General features: G+C 33.1%; 1 protein-coding gene across 2 annotated transcripts in view; it reads right to left on the bottom strand.

The window, feature by feature from the left end:
• The window catches only part of LOC148272446 (thyroid transcription factor 1-like), a 111597-nt gene that overhangs the window by 62898 nt on the left and 23621 nt on the right, over nucleotides 1-25078 (bottom strand). For both annotated transcript variants that reach the window (XM_088240036.1, XM_088240037.1), the window contains one exon: nucleotides 16183-16334. In XM_088240036.1, coding sequence (XP_088096162.1) covers nucleotides 16183-16334 — 152 coding nt within the window. The remainder of the gene's footprint in view (nucleotides 1-16182; nucleotides 16335-25078) is intronic.

The raw sequence follows: 25078 nt of genomic DNA, 5'->3' as shown, positions 1-25078 counted from the left end.
CTTGTAGGTATTATTTGTTAACCCTCGATATAAAAATAAACCCCATAGACTGAATAATCCCTATACCGGCGTGGGGTTTTAGGTTTTAGGCCGAAATGGGGTTGGGGGTACCTACGGAGCAGGGTAAACAGGGGAGGCTCTGGCTGTGTTTGCTCTGCACTCGAGTAGAGAGTGAAGCGCGCCCCCTGCCCCCGATAGTGGGCACCCTGCACCCAGTCCGACCCCCTCGAGGGGGTTTTCCGATAAATAAATACTGATTGTTTCCACAATAATGATACATTCTTACAGACAGACATCTCAACAGATACGAAAAAATCATTTGAAAATGAACATGTAAGTCTCATCATCATCATCATTCCCTTTCCACACCTAATGGTGCACAGGGCACTGCATTGGTACACCAATCACAGCGTATCTTGATCATTTTTGTTACAAGAAGGTAAGATGATCAGTCTTACGCCTCAGTACCAGTCTAGGGACTTTTAAATATTCTGGTGAGATAACATCCTTTTTTTATTTTTTATTAATAAATTTCATGAAAGATACATGTTTTTTTTAATTCTATACATATCAACTTTTACACATCTAGTAAATGTTATCACTGTAACTCTCCAAAAAAAGAGACTAACTCTTGTGCTTGGAGAGTGACTTACACTGTTGTAGTTGTTTACATAATTTTAAATACGAGTACCTACATGAAAAAAAAACATAGGATTTATAAAGAAAAAACATAAAACAATAATACATTCATACTAATTAAAATTTAATGTAGTTTTTACACGTGTTCAAAAGATTTCTTTAGATTTACTTTAAATATATTTATTGATATATTATTTTTAATAGTTTTTAGTTCATTGGGAAGATACTTTGACCATGAATTTAATATTATGTTGGTATCTGAGTGACTTATTCATCTCAAATTCTTTTATTTTTTCTTTTTTATAAATATGTAAATTAGAATTTAAATAAATATTTCGTATAAAGCATGCCGGGAATCGGACCCGAGACCTCTCGCATGGTAGGCAAACGCGCTGACCATTACACCACGAGGCATGTAAGTCTAGGCACTTCCTATTTATTTATTAATTTAATTTATTTAGGAAATAACAGTTGTTATTTTTATTTTTATTTAACTTTTGTACATAATAGTATTAGTACATTGGCGGGCTTATTGCCAAATGGCAATTTCTTCCAACCAACCAATAAAATAAAAGTTTTATTTTCATAATTCAAGTTACAGAACATATTCAATAGAAAAAAAATAATAAAAAGTTAAAAATGTATAAAAATAGAAATAAACGTATTTGTTTATAAATTACCTTAAATCAAAACTATTATTCCAGCCAGTCTGCAAGCATTTGGACATAATCAAACATTGTTGAATACTGAACATGCTTAAGTTATCGCAGTCATAAGTCGACGCGTGTGTAACCTCTAAGTCAACGCTCGTGTCGGTTTGTTTTGTGTTTTCCTCGTAAATAAATGCAGTTCATCTACGAAAAGTTGGTGTTTACTATAAAAAATACACTTACAATTACTATGGCGACTGCTTTTCTTGACATTTGGCTTGCCAATCACCGCGCCGGCTTAATGCAATAAATAGCATGATAAATAATAAATAAATGAACAAAAATAGCAGTTTTGGAATATTTTCCATATTTGCACCGGTGAAATTCAAATATGTGATTGCGCAGCAGGATTATACGTCGCGAAACGTAAATATTTTGACATTTAATATTAGGTGTTCACAGATGTTCCATTGTGATTGTGATCGCGAATACGATAAATAACCATGGTAAGAAATTGTTATCACGTCGCTTATTAGCACGTCGATAGTTATTTGTGATTGAGCTACAGGGATTATTATAATGAGATGGGTCTTACTAAAAGCGATTCCTTTTGCAAAAAAATGGGCCAATAACAGATATTATTTTTTTCTTGCCAGCATTTTGTAGGAGGTCAACGTCGAGTAAAATAAACATACATGATGTTTTACAACAGAGATGAAGAACATGGTGTAGAAGGGAATATACAAGTCTAGGCATTTACAGGGCTTATGACCCGTCATTGGCGGGTTTGAATGGCCACTTTACGCACTGTGTAACTTTCCCTATTATACATATTCCTTCAATTCTTCCATCTGTTGATCTTTGTGAATTTAAAGAGCTGAAACCTTTGTTGATGCGGGTGTCATTTTTGCCGAATTATTTGTTACCTTTACGCGACAAATGATCAAGATGCGCTGCATTTGGTGCACCAATGCAGTGCTCTATGCACCAGTGAGTGTGAATAAAGACATGATGAATGGTGGTGATGGTTATTGACAATGATTTCAGTTTGTCCAAATATTTGGTCAAACGATATTTTAAAATATCTATTGTCTGTTCATTATTACAAGAATTTCCAAATAAACAAACAAGCCGCGTGATACCCGACAGAGAATAGCCTTTTTCACACACATCTTAATCCAAACGGCACGGTAAAATTATAGTGGACTGACATTTATTAGATTCGTTAATACCTATTTAAATTTGATAATATTTATATTCATCTTGTTTTTATAAAACTCCAAAGTTAATTATTTAAAAAAATATATCAATAAATACAACTCGGTTAATACTTTAAAAAAATTATATTTAAAAAAATGTTAGCGTTCTTATAATTTACCCAAATATTTCAATTTTGATGACCATTTTCAACGAGTTGTAAATAACTCACTATTGGAAAATGGAAATCAAGTTGGCGTAGAGTGGGGATCGAACCTCGGACCATTGATCCGTGAGTCCACGACACTAGCCACGGGACCACCACCCGATTCAAATAATAAGGTGTATAGTGGGTTTTGCATGTTGGTTTAATTGGTGTCCTAACGAAGAGACGGGTACGTCTCGAAACCGGTAGACAGAGAAAAGTCGGTAAGTGGTCAAAAACACAAATATTGAATAACATTTATTTAAATGTTCGACCACAAAGTTAATGCTTTAAATATTAATAATATAATTAGTAACGAGAAAATGTTTAAAAAGACTATAAAAATATGAATAATGGAGTTAGGTAGAAGTAAAATGGATTGTCTCATTCGCCCAAATCAATATTGAATCAACCGCTCCACAAGTCTATGGCTTAAGTTAGGTTTTTGTTTTTTTCATTGTGCGTTTTGTAATATAAATAATATAGATTTACATATATACATAGTTTTTAAAACTGTGAATATTTTTTAAAATTATCTCTGTTTATTAAGTTAGTCTTCTTTGTTTATTCTCTAATGTAAAAACATTTCAAAAAAGTATATTATTAAGTGTCCTCGGCACGGGTAACCCCATTGACGTCACATTATTTTTATTATTAATTATAGTTTGTAAGAGAAAAATATGAATAAATAAATAAATAGTCAAACTTGACAAAAGAGATTTGAATGATTATTTTAACAAAATCATTATTTGTATTTAGCGAGTAGGTACTCTTGGGTAAAATACTGCAACAGGAAATCGACTGGAGATTAGTTAGTCTCATGGTGTACTGGTTATTGCGTTTTCCAGGAATTAAATGAATAAATAATTGTAAAACAATAAATATCGATCCACCGTATTGTATCTTATCATGCCGTGTTGATTTTTGTCGCGGTTAAATTGTGCCTATCATGCGATATCACGCAGTGGGCTCATGGTTTGCACGTGCACAGCGGTCCAGTCTCCGTAATGTACTAGTCGGTAGGTAGTTCTCTCGAAACTTGTGAGATGATGCGTAATAAAAACCCATGGTGCATAGTTAGAAATTAAATTTGATTTAAACTCTTTATAATGAAGTTAATCCTTATTTTATAATGATGACTGGATCATGACAGCTGATGTCTTATGAAAGGAAAATCATTCATTAATAATTGGCCAGTTGATCATTAATGATTTTTTAAACACACTTCTCAAGGTCGAGAGGTTTAGAAAACGTGATTGAATTTTAAAAATGTATTTCTTATTTAACAAGGGCATTGTTAGATTAATATATTTGTATTATGTGCAACCCCCTATTGACAACACTGGGGTAAAACATAAAATTACTTTTAATCAGCAACATCAGCCCTGCGGGAAATTGGATACAAAAAATGTTTTCTTACGCGCGTTAAAAAGTAGAGCGTTAAATTATGCGGCAAAGTTTCTTGAAAATATACGAAAAACACATTTCAAAATAACTATTTTAAACGACGTCACTAGTTCATATGAATCAACCAATGATAAGAGAGTTGTAGAAGATTTCTGGTTCACTTACCGTCAACGAACCTATCGACAGAACTGACCGAGAAGAAGCGTAAGAGAACTTTAGAAGTCACACGCGAAGTAATTTAAAAAATACAAAACTTTAAAAAATCATAGCGCTGATAATACGATACATATTTTTTTTTTTTAAGTTTTATTTTGAAACCGAATTTTAGTTGTTTTGACAAAAGCACGTAATTTAAAATACAAATATCATCATGATATTACTGACAAATTGTTAAATAGAGATGACGCTACATATAACGCGAATTTGAAATCGTGTTCTAAAAATTATTGAACAACATTGCGTGCGTTGTAAAGAGGACTAACGGTTTATGCCGCTTACTCTGAATTCAATGCTGTACGTCTCGCCCTTACGCACTGCTTCACATTTCACAAAAACACTATTTCTCACCAAATACAAGATAAGCTTCGGAACCTATGTTGAATAGAACACTAGTAGGGTGCTTAGTGGTGTTTATCGTTAACCTTTATAACTCTGTGAAATTCCTTGTTTATTTTTTAAATTTTTTTATTTGACCAACGAGCGCTTTCGCATATTCAGGACTAGTAAATCAATCATTTACAATATTTCCATCTTACATACTATTGTTTTGACAAGTGACTGGAAGTTCAACGAGGGACAACTTCTTCTTCAGCCTTATTATATCCACTGCTGGGTGGCGGATGGCGGCCTCTTCCAAACGTCTCCATTCCTTCCTATCACCCGCTTTCATCATCCATGTTTTACCGGCAATAAAAGCGATGTCATCGACCCATCTTTTCTGTGGCCTTCCAAAACTTCTTCTGTTTGCACATAGTCTCCATTTCATTATTCTGGGTGTCCACGTGCCATCAATTTGTCTCGCTAAGTATCCTGCTCACTGCCATTTTAATTTTACTGCATTATCCATGATATCCACGACTCCGGTTGGGCGCATTATTACTTCATGTCTTATTCTGTCTCTTAGACATACACCGAGCGTATGTCTTTCCATGGATCGTTGCCTGCATTTACTGACAACTAAGTTTGTATTATTCAGCGATCAACAATCATCAGGTTTCTAAAATAGCTCGGATCTTGAACCTTATTGAAAATCAGTATTTCCAGATGAGAAAAGCAAGTGTGAACTAAAAACGTGCAGTGCAACAAATTAGACCGAGGATAAATAAAGTGACACAATCAGCAAGAAAAACGCAGACAGTTAAAGTTGACAGTTAACAGTGTCATGGGCGAGGGATGTCTGTAGGGTACCAGGGACTATAATAGGAAAGCCCGTCGCAGGAGGTCAAAAGTCCTGATTTTTTGTTGAAAATAATTTTGATTTCTTTAATTAAGATAATTTAATGCATACTTATATTAATTTATGGTTACTCACAACAGCCTTCATGAAGGTAGTAAATCCGGAAATTTAAATGTGAAATTCTTCACATGTAATGTGTTTGAAATTGTTTTGTGTTAATAATATTAACCCTTAACTATTATCTCTCATCAACTTCAGGGTGCCTGGAAGAATGATTAGACAGGTGCCACAGTTTTGTAGCAACAATTCACGGTCAGTATATACTTGTAATGCCGTATTAAACAGACTTCATGAACTCGGCAATAGTTATTCCCACGTATCTGATATATTTAGTGTAGGATATTGTTCCTATAGAACAAACCTTTTGAACTTTTTCAAAAATAGTGAATAGTAATAATATTTATTTATTTATGCATTTCATAATATATACAATTTTTTATTCACTTTGCCCAGCTGTATGAACCAGTACTTATGATTTTCTTGTTATATTACTTTAAAATATTTTATTATTTAATTTGTTTTTTTACATTTATTCTTGAATTGTTTAAACTTTCCACTGAATATGTTGTATAATTTTTTTGTTATTTTTTTTAAACATAAATCTTGTATTATTTTTAGGTTTAATTTTTTTATAAATCTTGGTTAAAAATAAATTTATACTTTTTAAAAATATATATATATTAAGCCAAATATGGTAGTATTATAAATTTTATAAAAGGCAGATTTGCCGTTTATGTTAATAAAATAAAATAAAATATTGCTCCCATTGACTCGACTGATAATCTGTTACTATTCCTTGTCCACTGAGATGCCCTAAGTTAAAAAACCATTACATAAATATGTAAAAATAAAATATGTAAATGCGTTGTGTAGCATAATACAAAAAAGTACAGGAAAATCTTTAGTAATTTGGAAAATCAGGTGCTGTCATTGCACGCAATGAAGAAAATGGCTTATTGATTTTCAGCTAGTTCTTCGTAAAAAATAGTGTGCTCTATGTTAAGAAAAGTTTTCAGTAGGCGTGACGAAAATCCGGACTCGATGTAAATCCGAGCGCAATCCGATCTAAGCTCTTAAAATCATTAATGATTAATCAAGGTCTTAATGTTTTCGCACAAATGTTCATGCGCGCGCAGATCTTGGTTCAAAAATTTGTTGAAAAACTAGCTCTAAGTTTGCCGTATTTTTCCACAGATTTCACCCAATTTACTTACACTATAATCATTTTGCACAAGATCTTGTATTATTTTATGATCCTTGTAATACGAGCTAAACAACACTTAACTTGATTTTCTTTTACAGTCGAAAGTTCACTTACAAGTCTCAACACATTTGTCTAGGATGCTGTCTCTGATTCAAACTGCAGTATTTTTAATTCCATGTATTCCATTTGAATGAACTATCAAATTATTTATTATCTAATTAGGTACCTTATACGAATTACTGAAATGATTGTTTAGATGTTTTTGTAAGTGGACTAATAAATAAATAAAGATTAAGTTTCCCCGGTAGTCGGGCCGGTATTTAGCTTGCATTTATTTGAACAGTTAATGAGGGTTAGCGTTGAACGTGACTTGCTGAACACGCGCATTCGGTCCGTGTAAGGGAACCGGCTGCGCATGTGACCACAAAGACCGATCCGTCATAAAAACGTTACGCAACAACTGAAAATTCATTAATTTAATAATTAACATTTAAATGTTAAAAAATCATCGGACGAACTTGGTCTTAAATTTTTTATTACTCTTTAAAAAAGCGTCCAGGATTTACCAAAGCGGGAAATAAAATGATTTTAAGCAAGAAATCAATGTCACCCAATTAATATAAGTTGTAACAATAATTAGTCTTTTGGCAACAGCTATTGAATATTAATATACATAGACATGTCCTGAGACCTCAAAATTGATGACACTTAACTCATACCCAACGCGTATTTAGTCGTTCTTCGACCGCCAGCCAGGCGTGACGTTTAGAATCGAAACCAAAATGCCTGCTTGTGTCATGAAAGCGTGTAAAAAGCTTTCGGATAAACATTGTAAAAAGGATTAAGTGACTTTTCATTAGTAAATATTTGTTCAAGAATGATTAACAAAGTTTAAAACAATGGACATTCTTTTTCTTATTTTTTCTTCTGCTGTTACTGCGTCCTGTTATTGCTCGGAGCCTGTTCCTGGGGTGCGGACGTCCAACTGTCCCGCCATCTTTTTGGTGGTCTTCCGGGTGGTGCTGCTGCCACTCTTTCTGAATCTGCTCTCTCCACGAGCTCTCTCCAGAAACGTCTTCTTGATCTTCCCCATCGCACAACATCTTCGGCGTCGCAGATCCTTCTTGTTTCGGAGTTTCTTACTTTGTCTCGGATCGTCGTTCCCGCAATGGGTCGGACAGTTTTCATTTCACTCGTTCTGGGAGGTTTTTTATTTTAGTGGTGTCGGCCCTTGTTTCAATGCCGTATGTCATGATAGGTCTAATGCAGGTTTTAAAAACTCGTACTTTGCGTATCGGCATATGTTTGTTTCCCCATACAGAATTTCTGAAGCATCCAGCCACAATTGATATTGAAATATAAATATTATTTTTTGTAAACGTCAAATTACACCTAGCGGCCAAAGTACGAAGTTCTTCTTGGGCTGCGCTGAAGGAATACGTTTTCAAAATACACGTTTTTCAGGGCCAGACCGCGAAACTTCAAAGGAACATTCCTCATGAAGAGCTTTAAAAAAAATCTTACAATTTTTTTTCCAAAAAGTCTTCAAAAAAAAATGTAACATCAATGTGGAGTAAATCCTTAATTCTCAGACAAGCAGTCCCTCCACAAACCCCTACCCCTCTCCTACCCAGCCGCTTTCCTTGTTCGCGACTTGTGCGCGCATCGTTGGCCAAAAACTTTTTATCGCATTTTGTTATGTCGTGGAGGAGTAGGGGTTTGTGGAAGGGATGCTAGCCCGAGAAAATAAAGACTTACTTCATTTTGAGATCATAAAAAAAAAAAAAATTAATGGGATTTTTTAAAAAGTTTACCATGAGAAATGTTCCTCTGAAGTTTCGTGGTCTGGCCCTGAAAAACCGTGTATAATAAATTTGAGTTACTGTTTTTTTGATTTCCTAAAATCCAGTGAAAATAAATAAATGTGTCGAAAGTATAAATCAAATTGCATTCGGTATTAAATGCGACATTTAATGCATATTGCATTAATGGAGTCAGTTTCCACGGATAGCTTGATGGTTAGTAAAGGGAGTAAAGGCGAGGGGCGAGGGGCGAGGGGCTACATGCTTCTGCACTCTAGCGGTAGCTTCAGTAAACAGAAAGCAGGTAATATTTATATATATGAACACGGGAAAGCGGTATATGGATTTGTTTGCAGATTGAATTGTTGTAATATTTAACATGGCGATGGTACTGTCATCGGACGAATGAGTTCATATTTCTAAATCGGGCCACTATATTTATAATTAATTATTTGACTCGATGCACGGCAACGTCAAGCCAGCTTTCAATGGAGACGTCCATCAGTACAGTTTAGCACACGATAGCCGGACAAAATTCACAATGTAGGATCTGGGCCTCAATATGAACCCTATCTTCATCTGTATATATCGAGACGGTATACTTAACTTCTGTACTATCTGTATCTTCCTCGGTATGTTCTACCTACTTGTCATATTGACATCATATGATTGAAACGAACCAATGAATGACCGCAAAAATTAGTCCGCGTTCCTCTTACTTCATTATCATTAACATTTAAAATAGGTTTCGTTTATATTTAAATAGGCTTCTGCGATAAAACGCTCACTTCAAAGCGATTATAAACTCCAATAAATCCCAATCCAAGCAAAAAATGCTCGCTTGAACATGATTTTTAAAAGACTTTTGACACTTGCCAAGACGATATGCTTAACAATCATCTGTATTTATCTACCGAGCGACTACAAAGCCGGCTTCTTTAACGTCTCGATACGTACACTCCGGAACATAGTAAAACAGACGGAAAAATATATTGACTAATTATTTTTTTATAGTGGCTACTTTCTTACGCCTAGATCTCTTATATGTTTATAGGGCAGAATCTAGCGACTATATTTTTTGCATCTAGCCACTCGTTTCGGAAACTTACAGTTATTTTTTTAAAATTTATTTCTCTCTTATATTTTGAATAGGATTTTAAGAAAAAAAGTGCCAACCTCAAAACAATGAAAAATTTAAGTAAATTAAGGTATAAACCAATGTACTTACATAAAAAACTTGTTGGTGGGGGGGATTGGTAGTGTGTCTTAGTAGTTGGTCGGGAGACTTTTATCTGCAACTACCACGTCATTCTGAAGCTATGTCATTTCAGTGCGTAGATATGTGTACCGCGACGTACGCTTCCCCTTGTTTCATATCGATGTACCTATCCAAAACTTGAAGTTGGGGGGTCGGTAGTGTATCTTCGTAATCGCTAGAGAGAATTAATTTCAATTATACCGTCAAGGTGAAGATATGACGTCTTTATCTTCCCATCATAATCGAGGCCCTGAAGTCAACGAAGTGTCGATACATCCCACCCGACCAATATCAACCCCCTTGAAACCGTATGCGTATGTATGTTCAAACGAGCACTCACATTGCGATTTTATTTTTCCCATAATAAATCAAATAATTATGTCTAGTTTTTGTTTTCGAATTGCTGGCAATCTTCTCTATGGCGTCTCTTTTTGTCCGCTATGTTGCAATACGTAATCCCGCCTGAAATGGTATTCATATTTGACAGTTTGACTATCGTTAGACTGTCCCCGGGGAGCTGTTAACATTTACATATTACAACAGAGATGAAGAACATTTTAGAGAAGGTAATATAGAAGTCTAGGCATCTACAGGGCTTATGACCTGTCATTGGTTGATTTAAAAGGCCACTTTACACACTGTGTAACATTCACCATTTTGCCTATGTTTGAAAATCTATATTTCTTCAATTCTTCCATCTGTTGATTTTAGTGAAGTTAAAGAAATATTGATGTTTAAACATAGACGAAATGGTAAATGTTACGCAGTGTGTAAAGTGACTACTTAAACCAGTCAATGACAGGTCGTAAGCCCTTTAAATGCCTAGATATACCCTTCTCTAAAATGTTGTCCATCCCTGTTGTAATTTGTTATTTTTTAAATTACTCTGTCCGTGACGTCCTAAGTTCTTGTCAGTGAGTGCGCTGATTAGTGAGTAAGCTTCCCGGAAACCAGAAATCTATCACAACACTCTATCATTGGTTGATTCGGATGAACTGGCGACGTAGTTCTAAGTAGTTAATTCTATTAAAATTATTTTAATTATTATGTAATACGTCACGATTTATGTTAATTTTTAAAAGTGTGACCATTAATTTTTTTTTGGAACATCGTCATGAATCTTGACATCACAACTATTAATTCCATACATGTCGCGTTTTTCTAGTTACTCATTTAAAAAAAAAATATTTTTTATAGTTACATATGAAATCATTTCTCCACAATATTATGGCGGCCTCCGTGGTGTAGTGGTCAAGACTCTTGACTCACACACGGAATTTTCCGGGTTCGATTCCCGGTGAGAACACAAAAAAAAATTCTGATGTGATTTTTCGCAAGTCTGGGTGTTCTGTGATGTAATTCTGTAATAACTGTTGTGGTACAAAAATAAAAATAAATATATGTAATATTCATATTAATTTTGGAAATACAATTAATTATTCTAAATTCATTTCTTTACAGATTTGAAAAATCACTAAGATAGACCAGATCTTATCTTAAGGTAGTAATAATTTGTTTTTTTTTGTCCTAGCTTTAATTTTATTTAGTTGTAATTTATTTTATAAGTGTCTGTATTTATTATAAGAAATTGTATTTACCAGTTTTAAAATGGACTGCATAAGTCCGTCAAATAAATAAATAAATAATAAATGTATTTTTATCGGTATTCGTAGTACGTGATATTTCCCTCATATCCATGAAATGCCCTTTGATTTGCGCTAGTAATGTGTATATTTAATAATACGCCATTGTATTTTAATCCGTCAAATAAATCAGATGCTTCGATACAAATGCAGCGGTCTATGTACCATTAGGTACGGAAATTATGAACAAAGTTGTCGGTGAAATCGGGTTTTTATTTCATTAAAAATATTATTTACAAAAACCGATAACATGTAAATGAGATTCTAATTTTTAATACGAAGGTTTTACGCTCCGCAGTGATGCCATAGAAAAATATTATCATAAAAGAAAAGCAAATATTTTCACCGGTTAAAAAAGCATTTGAAATTATTAGTGTGTACACACTGAAATTATTCAAGATTGACATAAGCTTCTGGCTTTCCCGCTCTTTTTATTCCTTCGGCTCAATTTACACAGAGCGGTGACAGTCCAAAAGTTCGTGTTTGAGTTGCCATCTAACAAAACCAATTTTTTACCATTGACGAGCCAAATAGGTCATACGCCGAGTAAATGCCTAGACGTGCAGTTTTCCTTCAGTAAAATTACCTCTGTCTCTTTTTATATTAGGGTTCGCATCATATTTAAAAAATAGAACCAGATGAAATATTATTATATATTAACAGATTACAACAGAGTTGAAGAACATTTTAGAAAAGGAAATATAAAAGTAGACATTTCGTTTTCCGGGCTCATGACCTGTCATTAGCTGGTTTACGTGGCCATTGTATTCACAACATTTACCATTTTGCCTTACGTTTGAACATCCACATCTCTTCAATTCTTAGATCTGTTGATTATTGTGAAGTAAATAGTAGAAACTTTTATTATTGCGAAAATATTTATCCGATTGAATTATTTTACATGTTAGAAAACGCCTGAACGCAATTTTACAATTTTATACTTTTTCTTTGACTAGTTCGTTTAAAAACATTATTTAAAGTTTATCAAATGTTTGCGCACAAAATACTGGTAAACAAATTACAACAGAGATAGAGAATATTTTAAAGAAGGAAATATGTAAGTCTACGCATTAACGAGACTTATGACCTGTCATTAACTGGTTTAAGTGACCACTTTTAAATGCTCTTCATCTGTGCTGTAATTTGTTAATCTTCAATAACTCGCTGGAGGGTGAAATTCAGTCTTTTGTCGGCAAACGTTTTGACAAACTCAAAATATTCTGTTGTGCTATCTGCACAATCAGGAAGTTCAGTGCAACGAGAAATTGGATATAAAAAACATTTTTTCATGCGCTGTAAAAATAACAGCATTTTATTGTACGGCGAAGCTCCTTAAAAATGTATTAAAAAATAAATAAAACTGATTTCGATAAAAATCAACTAGTTTGAACGACGTCACTAGTTTTCCGAAATCTAACAATGACAGAGTGTAGTGGTACATTTCCGGTTACCTAGAAGCCAACCCACCAATCAGGACAACTCACCGTAGAGAATTCGAGACATCACTAGAGTAATTTCAAAATCAGAAAACTTTAAAAAAAATCATTGCGCAGATAATATTCGATACAGTTTTATGTTCGCAACTAAAGCCACTTAAATTGCCAATAAGTGGATCGAGAAACTTTTGAGAAGTACAGACGAGGCCAAAACATTTTGGAAGCATGAAACGCCCACATACGAACTAACTCAGACTCTCTCGGGGCATGGATGAATGAGGGAATATCTGCATTGCTTCGGTCTGCGAGACGATAGTTGCTGCCCATGTGATGGCATCACTGAGCAGACTGTAGAATATCTTCTAATATACTGTCCAATGTTAGATAGGCCGAGATGGGAGCTTGAATGCAAACTAAACACTCGGATAGCTGCGACAATAACCTAGCTAAGCTAGACTAAGACTATAACCTAGCTAAGCTTCTGAACTGTAATGTTACACGAAGAGAAACTGTTCGGTTAATTACAGGAATGATCAAGCAGGCTAAGTTATTTAATGGTGGTATTAAGCTCTTTTTCTTTCAAACATTTACGACTAATTTATTTTTTTGTTAATGTAATATTTTTAAGTGTTATTTTATTAATTCTGATTTCGCTTTTATTTTTACTATTGTTGTCTTCGGAGGAAGAAAGTTAAAGTCTACTGAATACAATTTCAAGATAAATATTTTATTTTTATTTTATTAACATAAACAACAAATCTGGCTTTTACAAACATTTATAATACTAACATATTTGGCTATTTATATGTTGTTTTTTTTTTTACGTAAATTTCCTTATACCCAAGTTTTATAAAAAAATAAGTAAACCTAAAAATTATACAAGATTTATATTAAAAAAATTAACCTAAAAATTATATAGCATATTCAGTAGAAAGTTTAAATAATAAAACATTCTACAGTAATACAACAAGAAAATCATAAGTACTGTTTCATACAGCTGGGCAAAGTGAACAAAAAACTGTATATATTATGAAATGCATGAATAAATATATATAATTACCATTCACCATCTTTGAAAAAGTTCAAAGGGTTTGTTCTATAGGAACAATACCCTACACTAAATATATCAGATACGTGGGAATAACTATTGCCGAGTTCATGAAGTCTATTTCATACAGCATTACAAGTATACACTGTCCGTGAATTGTTGCTACAAAACGGTGGCACCTGTCTAGTCATTCTTCCACATATTCGATAAAGCCTTGCATAAAACAAATACTTTATACAAATATCTTGCAACTATAATAAAAATACTCAACTTAACTCGTCTGGTGTTTAGTAAATAACAGCATTTTTCGATATTATTCCTGGCCGATTACCTTTATTTCTCATCCTTATGGTATCTACCTGACATCAAGATAGAAGAAATTCCAAATTAGAAGATTTGTATTTGGAACAAAACACACAACATTTTTGACATAACATCACATTGCATAAAAGTTTCTGAATCGTCACGCGTCCTTCTATATTTATCATAAATAATTACATATATCATAGTGCTTTTTATCATCCAGTGCCCGAAACTGAAGAACATTCATATCATATTAAAGGAAGGTGTCCATTCCATGTTCCTATCCTTTATTCAAATACTCCCAACCTCTTACAAAACTGAATGAAATTCGTTTTCCCATTACAGTCCGCCTTTTCCTTAACATCTGGGTAACACAAAAAAGACTCGTGCAGCAAATCCTGCTCTGACCCTGATCAGCCTCTATAATAATGGACAGAGGATCGAGAAAGTTGACAGCTTTCAATACTTGAGAGTCCACACAGCTGATGATGGAAGCATCCACAAAGAGCTCGCAACTCGCCTAGGAATTGCTGGAGCAACTTTTAACATGACGCGTGTTGTCTGGAACTCTAGTCTATACTCGGTCAAAACGAAATACCGATTATTCAACTCTTGTATAATGCCATCACTCCTATATGGGTGCGAATCTTGGCACCTTATCAAAGTTCAAAACACCAAACTTCTAAATTTTGTGAGTAAGTGCTTGAGAAGAATATTAGGTGGTTCGATTTTATTACTAACATTGAAGTCTGAGAACGGACGCAGCAGCCGAGCGTAACGAGCGTCTTGAGGATGCCGCGGTGGACCTGGCTTAGACACGTGCTGCGCATGCCTCAAGAGAACCAAAACCCAAGTTGCGTCGTCTTTAAAGCTGCGGGCTCACGCCGTTCTGGAAGGCCGTCGATGACGATCTTTCGACTTTATTCGGCGGAACTAAGGGGCGCTGGATTGACGTGGGAGGAGGCAAGAATGCTGGCTGGCGATAGCGTCTTCTGGAGGCAACTAGTGATGTCCACATGCTCAACTTAGGAGCGGATGTGGAAAAGAAGAAGAAGAATTTTAATTTCTTTGTTGAAATAAAAATATTTATTATTATTGGTGTTCAGTCAAGACACCTCTCGAAATTTTTTATTCAATTTACCACGCTATTGCGTAGCTAGTTGCATAACGTGGTGACTCTATTTCACGCTAGCTTCATCTGACGTTTCCTTCACGTATTTATTTTGACGTTTATTTCAAGATGGCGTACACATGCGCCTGTCACCTGTCCCCCGCTGCTGGCCGTGTCCGAGAAGTGTTTACTTTGAACATTTACTTTTCTTTTCTGACGTCCATAAAAATGTTTACATCCTATTTGTGTGCGTTTTAAGTTTTAATTAACATAATTTAGATAGATCGTGACCAACGATTATTATTTTTAGAAAATAATAAGCAATTTTAAACGACCGACTGTTATTACAACCGATTTTTATAAGGTGTGTACCTAAGTGCGTTTGAACCCTAGGTTAATAATTAGTGCCTGCCGGTGAACCAAGTAAATATACACATTTCGTTTGTCAGTAGGCACACTAGAATATTTTATTCAAAAACGACACACATATATAGGTAAGCAGAGTTTATTAAAGATTTGAATGGACTGTAGGTATTTATGATATTGAATCTTGTAAGATTCAATATCCCTATTTAAAATATAAATGAAAACTATTTTAAATGTCAATGACGTAAGAAACGAGGACTAATTTTTTGCGGTCATTCATTGGTTTGTTTCGATCATAAATATGATGTCGACATGACAAGTAGAGAGAACATACCGAGGAAGATACAGATAGTACAGAAGTTAAGTATACCGTCGATATATACAGATGAAGATAGCGTTCATAATCGAGGCACAGATTTCATTCAGGTCTCAGAGAAAAGAGCTTGTACAAACTCACCTGCGCCTGCGTGAAGAGGACTCTCCTCTTTCGTCTCTGGGCCAGAGGAAACTGCATGGGCTTGGAGTCAGCTACAGAACACGCTGCCAGGCCGGGCATGTTGTTCATGGCGTGGTTCATGCTCGCCGAAGACGAGCCCATGAGCCGGGATACTGCAAAACCAATAGCACGGCTATTCATCCAAAATACACATAGGGACATAGCCATTTTAGAGAAGGTATTATGGAAGTCCAGTAGCTTTATCACAAATAACTATCGACGTGCTAATAAGCGACGTAATAACAATTTCTCTCCATGGTTGATTATCGTATTCGCGATCACAATGCAGTATCCGTGAACACCAAATATTAAATGTCAGTATATTTACGTTTCGCGACGAATAATCCTGCTGCGCAATCACATATTTGAATTTTACTGGTGTAAATATAAAAGATATTCCAAAACTGCTATTTTTATTTATTTATTTATTATTAGTCATGCTATGTATTGCATTTAGCCGGCGGCGGCTGTTGGCAAGCCGAATGTCAAGAAAAGAAGTCGCCATAGTAATTGTAATTTAATTTTAACTTTTTTGTATTAGGTACTCCTTACTTTTTTGCAAATGCAATATATTGTATTATTTTTTAAAGAAAACGCCGGTTTTTCGCCAATGAACTGTATTTATTTACGAGGAAAACAAAAAACAAACCGACACGTGCGTTGACTTAGAGATTACACTCGCGTTGACTTATGACTGCGATAGCATAAGCATGTTCATTATTGTTCATTGTGATCGCTCAAATGCTTAGCACGTTTCTCTTATGGGAAGAATCAGAAGATATCTAACTACAGATTCGCGCAGGATGATTTATAACTCCATAATTGTGCCTCATATAAATTATTGTAGTAGTATTTTGTTTTTGGCAACTGAAGGGGAAAAAATAAACTTGTTTTACTGTTTTTGTTTTTGGCAACTGAAGGGGAAAAAAATAAACTTAGTGTTCTGTATGAGAGTAATTTTGAGAAAAAATAAATACACTAGAATAAAGTTGATGCTGAAACAAGCAAAAATTATGACAGTATATCAACTAATATATTTTAATGTAATGTTTTTTGTTCATAAAATGATCAATGGTTATACCTCAAATGAGTTGACTCATAAGGTTTTATCTAATCAATGTGAACATGTATATAAAACAAGAAATAAACATGAAGTAAGACTACCGTGCGTTTCCAGAAACTATCTACCAGCCAGCGGGCCACATGGCGACGGTATCTACCTACTGTCTACAAAAGCTTCTCTTCGGACATCTATCTCCCTTTGTTAACCATGGGGTTAAAACAGTGTTTTGTTTATTTAGTTTTTTATTGCTTACTTCTTGGCATGAACACTTGACCAATTTACTACTATACTCTATTTTTTATAAATTTATTGATATTGTTTTAACTTTGCTGGAATTCCTCTCGTCCATGCGCTTTGTAGCTGCACGATGATTAGTTATCTAGCTTTCATATATCAACTTAAAAAACCTAAATTTTGTAAATGGGGTCTAGAATTCCAATCGTCTCTGCGCTTAGTAGCTGCAAGACGTGTTGTAATCTTACTCCTTTTTATTATTCATATTAATATTATTTTTTAATACACTAAATTTATTTGTCAATTTTTAAAATGTGTAAATGTGGCTAAATTTCTAACTGTCTATGCGCTCTGTAGCTGCAAGACGTCCTGTAGTCTAGCTCCTATCTGTTATAATTTTTGATTAATCTTAATTGAAAACGAGGAACTAGAATCCCAACCGTCCATGCGCTCTGTAGCTGCAAGACGTACTTGGATATTTATTAATTGTACAGCGCCCTTGAGGTGATTTTCACAAAAATGGCGCTATATAAATTATCCAACTATATATATATACCATTTCGTAGGAAAACAAATACACGGAACTCGTTGATGCACCGAGCTGTACAGTTATATTATAAGGAAATACCATTAGAAATAAGAGAGCAAAAAAACGTTATTTTATTTAAATGTCAGTTAAAAAAACATGTGTTTAGCAGATAAGTTAGTTTTTAAAAAGTAATCTTATTCGTGTTAGCTTTATAGAAGTTTTCTTTTTAAGTAGCAAATAAATTACATTTTTTTATTTATTTATTTAAATCTTAAAGTAGGGCACACATTTCATACATATTGTTATGTGTGTTCTAATAATAACATTGCAAATATATTTAATTTATAAATTGTTTATCACATATGTCTTGACCATTATTTTAAATTTTGATATGTTTTTTTCTTCATAAATATTTTTTTCCATTTCGTAATACTTTTTAACTGCTTTAAATAAAATTGAATTTTGTGACTTTGCCTTTTTCCTAAATGGAAGTCTAATTTTGTTCTTTTCTCTAGTATTGTGATCGTGTTCATGCTGGTTCCGATCAATTTTTTTCCAAAATTCTGTTTTTTTATTAGAGTTTATAATTTTATGAACAAATATCATCGTATTGTAAAATATTCTTTGTTTATATGTTAATAATTTCATTTCATTTACCATCGACTTTACCCTCGTGTATCTGTTTTTTTTTTCAAAATGATTCTAAAGGCTTTATTTTGTAATACAGTTAGTTTTTTAAGTGTACGTACACGAAATGTAAATAATTAGTATATGTTTTGATAATAATTAGATTTAAGTTAACATTAGGACATTCATTTATTATGTTTGTACTATTTTAAGACAAAAATTTAAAAAATTGGAGTGACTTTCAACTTATTTAAAATTTCGTCCGAAACTAGAACAGAAGCCGAAATTCGGTTCCGGCTGAAAATCTTGTTCGTTTGGAGACTAGTATTATATCGTGTCGTTTGGATTTGCGTGATGCGTTGTTTTTTTATTTTTGAAATTTGACTAAAGATTTTCGACCGCGGACCCTCCTCAGATCGAGATTCCAGAAATATCCATACTTTATATGACAGCATCCCAATTCCCCACTGATTGTGTCCAATGTTTATTTTGTTATTCGTAAAGCTCCCAACATATTTGGTGCGTGTCCAAGCGACAAGACAGGAGTCAATATTTGTTCGACAAAATGCATTCTCAGCCCCTTTCTCGTACAATAATACACCGATACTGAGGTAGACTTTTCCTGGACTAGAAAAGACTTAAAATTCTTTTCTGAGAAAAAAATAACGACCGTATTTTGGTTGGAAATATTGCTGTATTTTTTCATTTTAATCGCAGTAGGCAAACGACGCGACGTATAATTATTTAAAATCATAAATAGTGGAGTATTTTTTAAGTCTCATAATAATTGAGAGAGTTCATTTTTGGATTATTATTATTATTATGGATTACTTATATAGCGCCATTTTTGTAATATAATACCTCAAGGGCGCTTTACAAATTGATCATATAAAGGTATAAATTTCATTTTAACTGTTGATTGATTTGGTGCTTATTTTGTAGAACTTCATATTTGAACTTATAATATTAGAAATCAAACACTGATTTGAGTCTACTGAACACTTTATTTTATTTTTAACATTTCGCCTTCGTTTGAAAATGCCCTAACAAGGCGAAACAATCGTCACGAAATTTTTGTTTTTATATTTATTATATTTGTAAAAATAAAATAAAGTGTTCAGTAGACTCAAATCAGTGTTTGATTACTAATATTATAAGTTTAATCTTAACTTTTTTAATTTTAAAAAACAATGTACTTTGTCACCACATGCTAAGGATTTATTCTAATGATTTAGAGATCAAGTGGGTTAAGTTTCTTCAGAAGCATCACTTCACTCTCACAGTTTCGGACCTCTGCTGGGAGAGCATTCCATGCCGCAGGGCCTGCGACCGCAAATGCGCGTTTGCCGAATTTAGTGCGCTGTTTGCGTAGAGGGATAAAAGCTTTTCCTTTCGACGTAGATGTAGCTGAGATCTAAGCTTAAGACGTATGTCAGCTAGTTCATCTGGAATGCAGAATTCCCTTATACTTGTTTTTTTATTTTTTACTATTATATCTAATTGCATTGTAGTATTGGCAAATACGCATTTCATAGATACATATTTTTATTTCTTATTTTTTCGTGATAATATATGCTTGCTTGTTTATTAATTTAACTTAAAAATGTCTTTCTTGCTTACCGTAACACTTTATTTATTGTTTGCTTTACAGAATTTATTTCATAAGCATTTTAGCATCTTAGCATTTTTTGTTTATATGCTTACTGTTTTTTCTTGCATACCTTTGTTATTATTGTTTTTTTTTACTTTGTAAAACTTTTTATCATATAATTTTTAACTAATTTCTCAATTTTTTTCTGTATATTCTGTTTATTAATTAGTATGCTAGCATGTATTTCATTTTTATTTTTTCTAAATGCCTTTTGGGCGTTAATGAACAAAATAAATAAATAAATATTCTGGAGCAGAGTTGTGCAGTGACTTATACATAAGCTAACAGAGTTGGTATTCCACCCTATGTGAAAAACGTAGCCAGTGTAATTCCCGAAGTAGGAGTGATTTGATTGATCTTAGAGATTCCAATTGATCAGATTGAGAGAAAAGAAAAATAAAATCCACGCTTTGTCTATGATTTATGTCACTTGAAATTTTGACTGCTCGTGTCCGTAATTTCTGGAGTTTAGCAAAGTCTTATATTCAAATTTCTCAGTAATTTATAATATTTTCAAAGGCACCAAAATGTGGAGCAAAAACAGCAGTGTTTATACATATATTTACTTTATGTAAAAAATATCAAATTCAATAAAGCAATACTGAATTATTGTATGACCTATCCCCTATCTAACAGCAACTAAAGAACTCTTTAAACAAACTAAGCAATTAAATATAACCGAACTCTTTAAACTAGAATCCTTAAAATTTATTCATAAATTAGCCACAGATGTAATTGTAGATGAAGAACTAAAGCTTGAAATTTTTTTTAGTAAACATGGACATAAAACGAGACAAGGACAGTCGAGACTAATAAACCATGGACTGAAATTATACAATAAACTACCAGACAAAACTAAACAAAAGACTCAGACAACCTTTACAAATGATGTAAAAAATATTATTTTCAACAACAGAATATGAATAAAAAATAATGTATTTGTTTTGCAAAATGTATTAATCCGTAAGGGTTAAAAAAAAAATTTCAAAAAAAAAACATCATGCGTTTTAAAAAAAATATTATACTTCTTATGACGTTAGGATTTGATTCATTATTTTCCTCCAAATCTACATCGTAAAAAAGACTATGAAACCTTTATTTTAATGTAATACAAAAAAAACATGTAGGTATTTTAGGGTTAAGTGCTGTGTTGGTTTCGATATGTAGAGTGAATGGACAGCAAAAAAAAGCTTAAAATATTTGTTTACTTATTTCGTTCAAATGCGTAATCTAATCATTCATCTTCTCCATTCTATCAATAACTACATCGCTCCTTGGAAATAAAGTGACACAACTGAAATAACCCATTTTTATATGGAATGCGACTTTTGGTGGGTGCAGAAACGAAGTCGAGTCGATATCAGTCGTCTGGTTCTATTTCACACACAGAACATTATTATTTATGTCAAATATTACATGAATAATTATTTCAGGATAACCTCCCAACGTGGGCGTGGGTCGGAGGGTAGGAGAAATATTGCTGATGTACCGAGTTATAGAAGATGGGAGGGAGAGGGTGGTTACAAATAGAACGACAATAACGGCAACCCTTGTATTTACTCAGTTCATATTTACATTTCATTCGATATTAGTTGGTATTTTACATTTGACAATATCTGAGATGCGACGTGCGACGATGGAGAAAAGAAGGGGAATAAAACTGTTTACTGTTTACGGTAATTACACATATAGAACTTAGCCATTTTTTATTTGATAATGATGATGAGACACAGACTGTTAAAAATTGATTTAATAGTTGATGATGGCACCAAAGTTCATACAATATTTGGATTATTTTGATTAACTGCCTCGATACCAGGGGCAAATTGCCTATTTATTTATTCGTATTTTTTATCTTACAAACTATAAATAATAATAAAAATAATGTGACCTGACTGGGGGTTACTTGTGCCGAGCACACTTAACAATATACGAGTGCTTTTAAAAAAATGTAATAAATATTTTTACATTTGAGAATAAACAAAGAAGACTAACTCAATAAACAGAGATAATTAACAAAGTGTTCAGACAGTTTTAAGTACAACGTATTTATGTTTATAATTAATTTATATACATCTATATTATTTATATTACAAAACGCACAATGAAATAACAAAAACCTAACATAAGCTATTCACTTGTGGAGCAGTTGATTTAATATTGGTTTGGGCGAATGAGACAATCCATTTTTCTTCTACCTAGCTCCACTATCCATTTTTTATAGCCTTTTGAACATTGTCTCGTTACTAATTGTTTTAATAGATAGTGAAAGTAGGTTTTAGATTTTAATTGAATAATACGCGATTATGGGCAGCTTATTATTATAATCTGACTATCCATAATAACTTTACTTACAGAAAAACAAACAAATGATTATTATTTCTTATAAACTATTGCCACCGTTTGTATTTTTCTCCAAATATAAATAAAAATATTTATAAAACGCGCCCAGCGCCAGCAGTGAGTCATGAAACTAGCCGATTATCCCAGCTTATTTCTTCATTTAAATAATTATACTACATTGTGAACATTTTAAATCCAGTCGTGTTTTTTTATTCGTGGAGTAAGCTTGCATAATAAACAAATTACTTGATGATTCTCGATTTGGAAAACAGTATTTCGAAAATTATTTCTTAAGGGCCAGTTTTCTTTTAGGTGATATAGTTGACGTATGATCACCATTACTTTCATGGCTGGTTTAAGTGGCCACTTAAAACGGCCAATGTCAGGTCATGAGCCCTGTAAATGCCTAGACTTCCATATTCCTTTTTCTAAAATGTTCTCCATATTTATTTATTTCATTTTTATTTTTTTAAACATAAACGGCAAATCTGCCTTTTACAAACATTTATAATATAAACATATTTGTAATATTAACATATTAATTTCCTTATACCCAAGATTTATAAAAAAAAAACCTAAAAATAATACAAGATTTATATTTAAAAAATTAACCTAAAAATTATACAGCATATTCAGTAGAAAGTTTAAATAATAAAACATTCTACAGTAAAACAACAAAAAAATCATAAGTACTGTTTCACACAGCTAGGCAAAGTGAACAAAAAACTGTATATACTCGTAGAATCGTGGAAAGACGGGAGTGTTGTCAAGTTACGGAAGGTGTTGACCTCGCTCTTTCATGACATTGGTCGTAGGGAGTCAGAAAAGTTGATGCATGCCACGGATTGGAGAACCTTACTGGATGTCAAAAATAAAATATAAAAAATAAGGAATAATTAAAAAAAAATATATCTATAGATGATTACCATGAAGTTTCGCATAAATAAATTGTCTATGTTTTTTATGAATGTATGTATGTGTATGCGCATGGGTGTATGTACGTGTGTGTGTATGTACATGTGTATATATGTGTATATTTATATATACATGTGTGTATATGTGTGTATGTCTGTATGTATATGAATCAAAATGTGTATCCGAATAAGTGTATATTTTGTTTGTCTGTGCTCTATATTAATTTGTTAAATATTATAATATATAAAAATGTAATTGCCTAGCTTGGAACGGGGTATGTACCCTTGTTAGCTGGGCAAAGTGAATATGGAATTGTATTTTGATAAAGAGTGTGAATAAATAAATAAATAAATAAATAAATAAATATATGTATATAATTCGTTGTCATTTGTCACATTTTTACTTGTTTGCCTAATTTACAACGTAATTTACTCACTAATTTACTACTAATGGCGAAAGTGGTAAATTCGCGATTTCAGTGCATCTGACTGAATGTTATCTATTGCCAGATGTTTTTTTTTAAATTCTTTATCCTTTCCTTTTTTAATAAAAAACGATACTTAAATATTTTTTATAGTATCTAAACTTAAAAAATTGTGATTACCATACCAATCTCGTATGTATTGTTTATTGTCCGTGAACCATAATAAATAAAATAACATAAAATAAAATTTTACTACCTACAAATAAAAGAGACCATTTTGTTTACATTGCAGGAATCTTACCGACTATACTCGGCCTATAAAAATATTGTGGTTGTCACACCCTTGTTTTGTGGACAATGTGTCCATTTACAGCAACATCGCCTACATCAGATGTGCATATGTTCTATTCTCAGAAAGGGCAGAAGAAAAACCATCTTTACAAGTTTACAAGCGCGTTGCATATTGCATTTCAATTCGTGGAAATTTGTTTTTCTTACCTTTATTCTCTGTCGAACTTTTAAAGGTTCATTCTGATATCACTATAAAGCTATGGTTTCCTAGAAAAGCGGGGCCATTATTTAGCAACCGTAATATGACGTGATGCTGTGGGCGAAATAAAATTACAACCTCAATGTCCAAGACATGTAAACTTCAAGAAAACGGTGGCGTTATCTGGCGGCCCAGACATCTTATTTTATTTTATTTATTGATTTGGTTTACAACCAATCAAAAATAACATATAATATAAAGAAATATTTGAATTTAAAAAGACACTTATTTAACTTATTTTTCATCAATTACACGTGAACACTAATAAAATACATATTTATACACGGTTCTTCAGGGCCAGACCGCGAAACTTTAGAGGAACATATCTCACAGTAGCTTTAAAAAAATTCTTATCAAAATTTTTCCAAAAGGTCATTTAAAAAAAAACTTTTTTTTTGTAATCTCAAAATGTAGTAAATCTTTCAATTCTCGGACTAGCATCCCTTCCGCAAACCCTATACAAAAAAAATTGAGGTAAAACTGTATTTGACCGACGAAGCGATACGCACCAGACGCGGACA

Source organism: Micrasema longulum, unplaced genomic scaffold, assembly GCF_059751315.1.
Source record: "Micrasema longulum isolate JH-2025_06_02 unplaced genomic scaffold, ASM5975131v1 h1tg002333l, whole genome shotgun sequence".
NCBI lineage: Eukaryota > Metazoa > Arthropoda > Insecta > Trichoptera > Brachycentridae > Micrasema > Micrasema longulum.
This window is presented reverse-complemented; position numbering and strand designations above follow the sequence as displayed.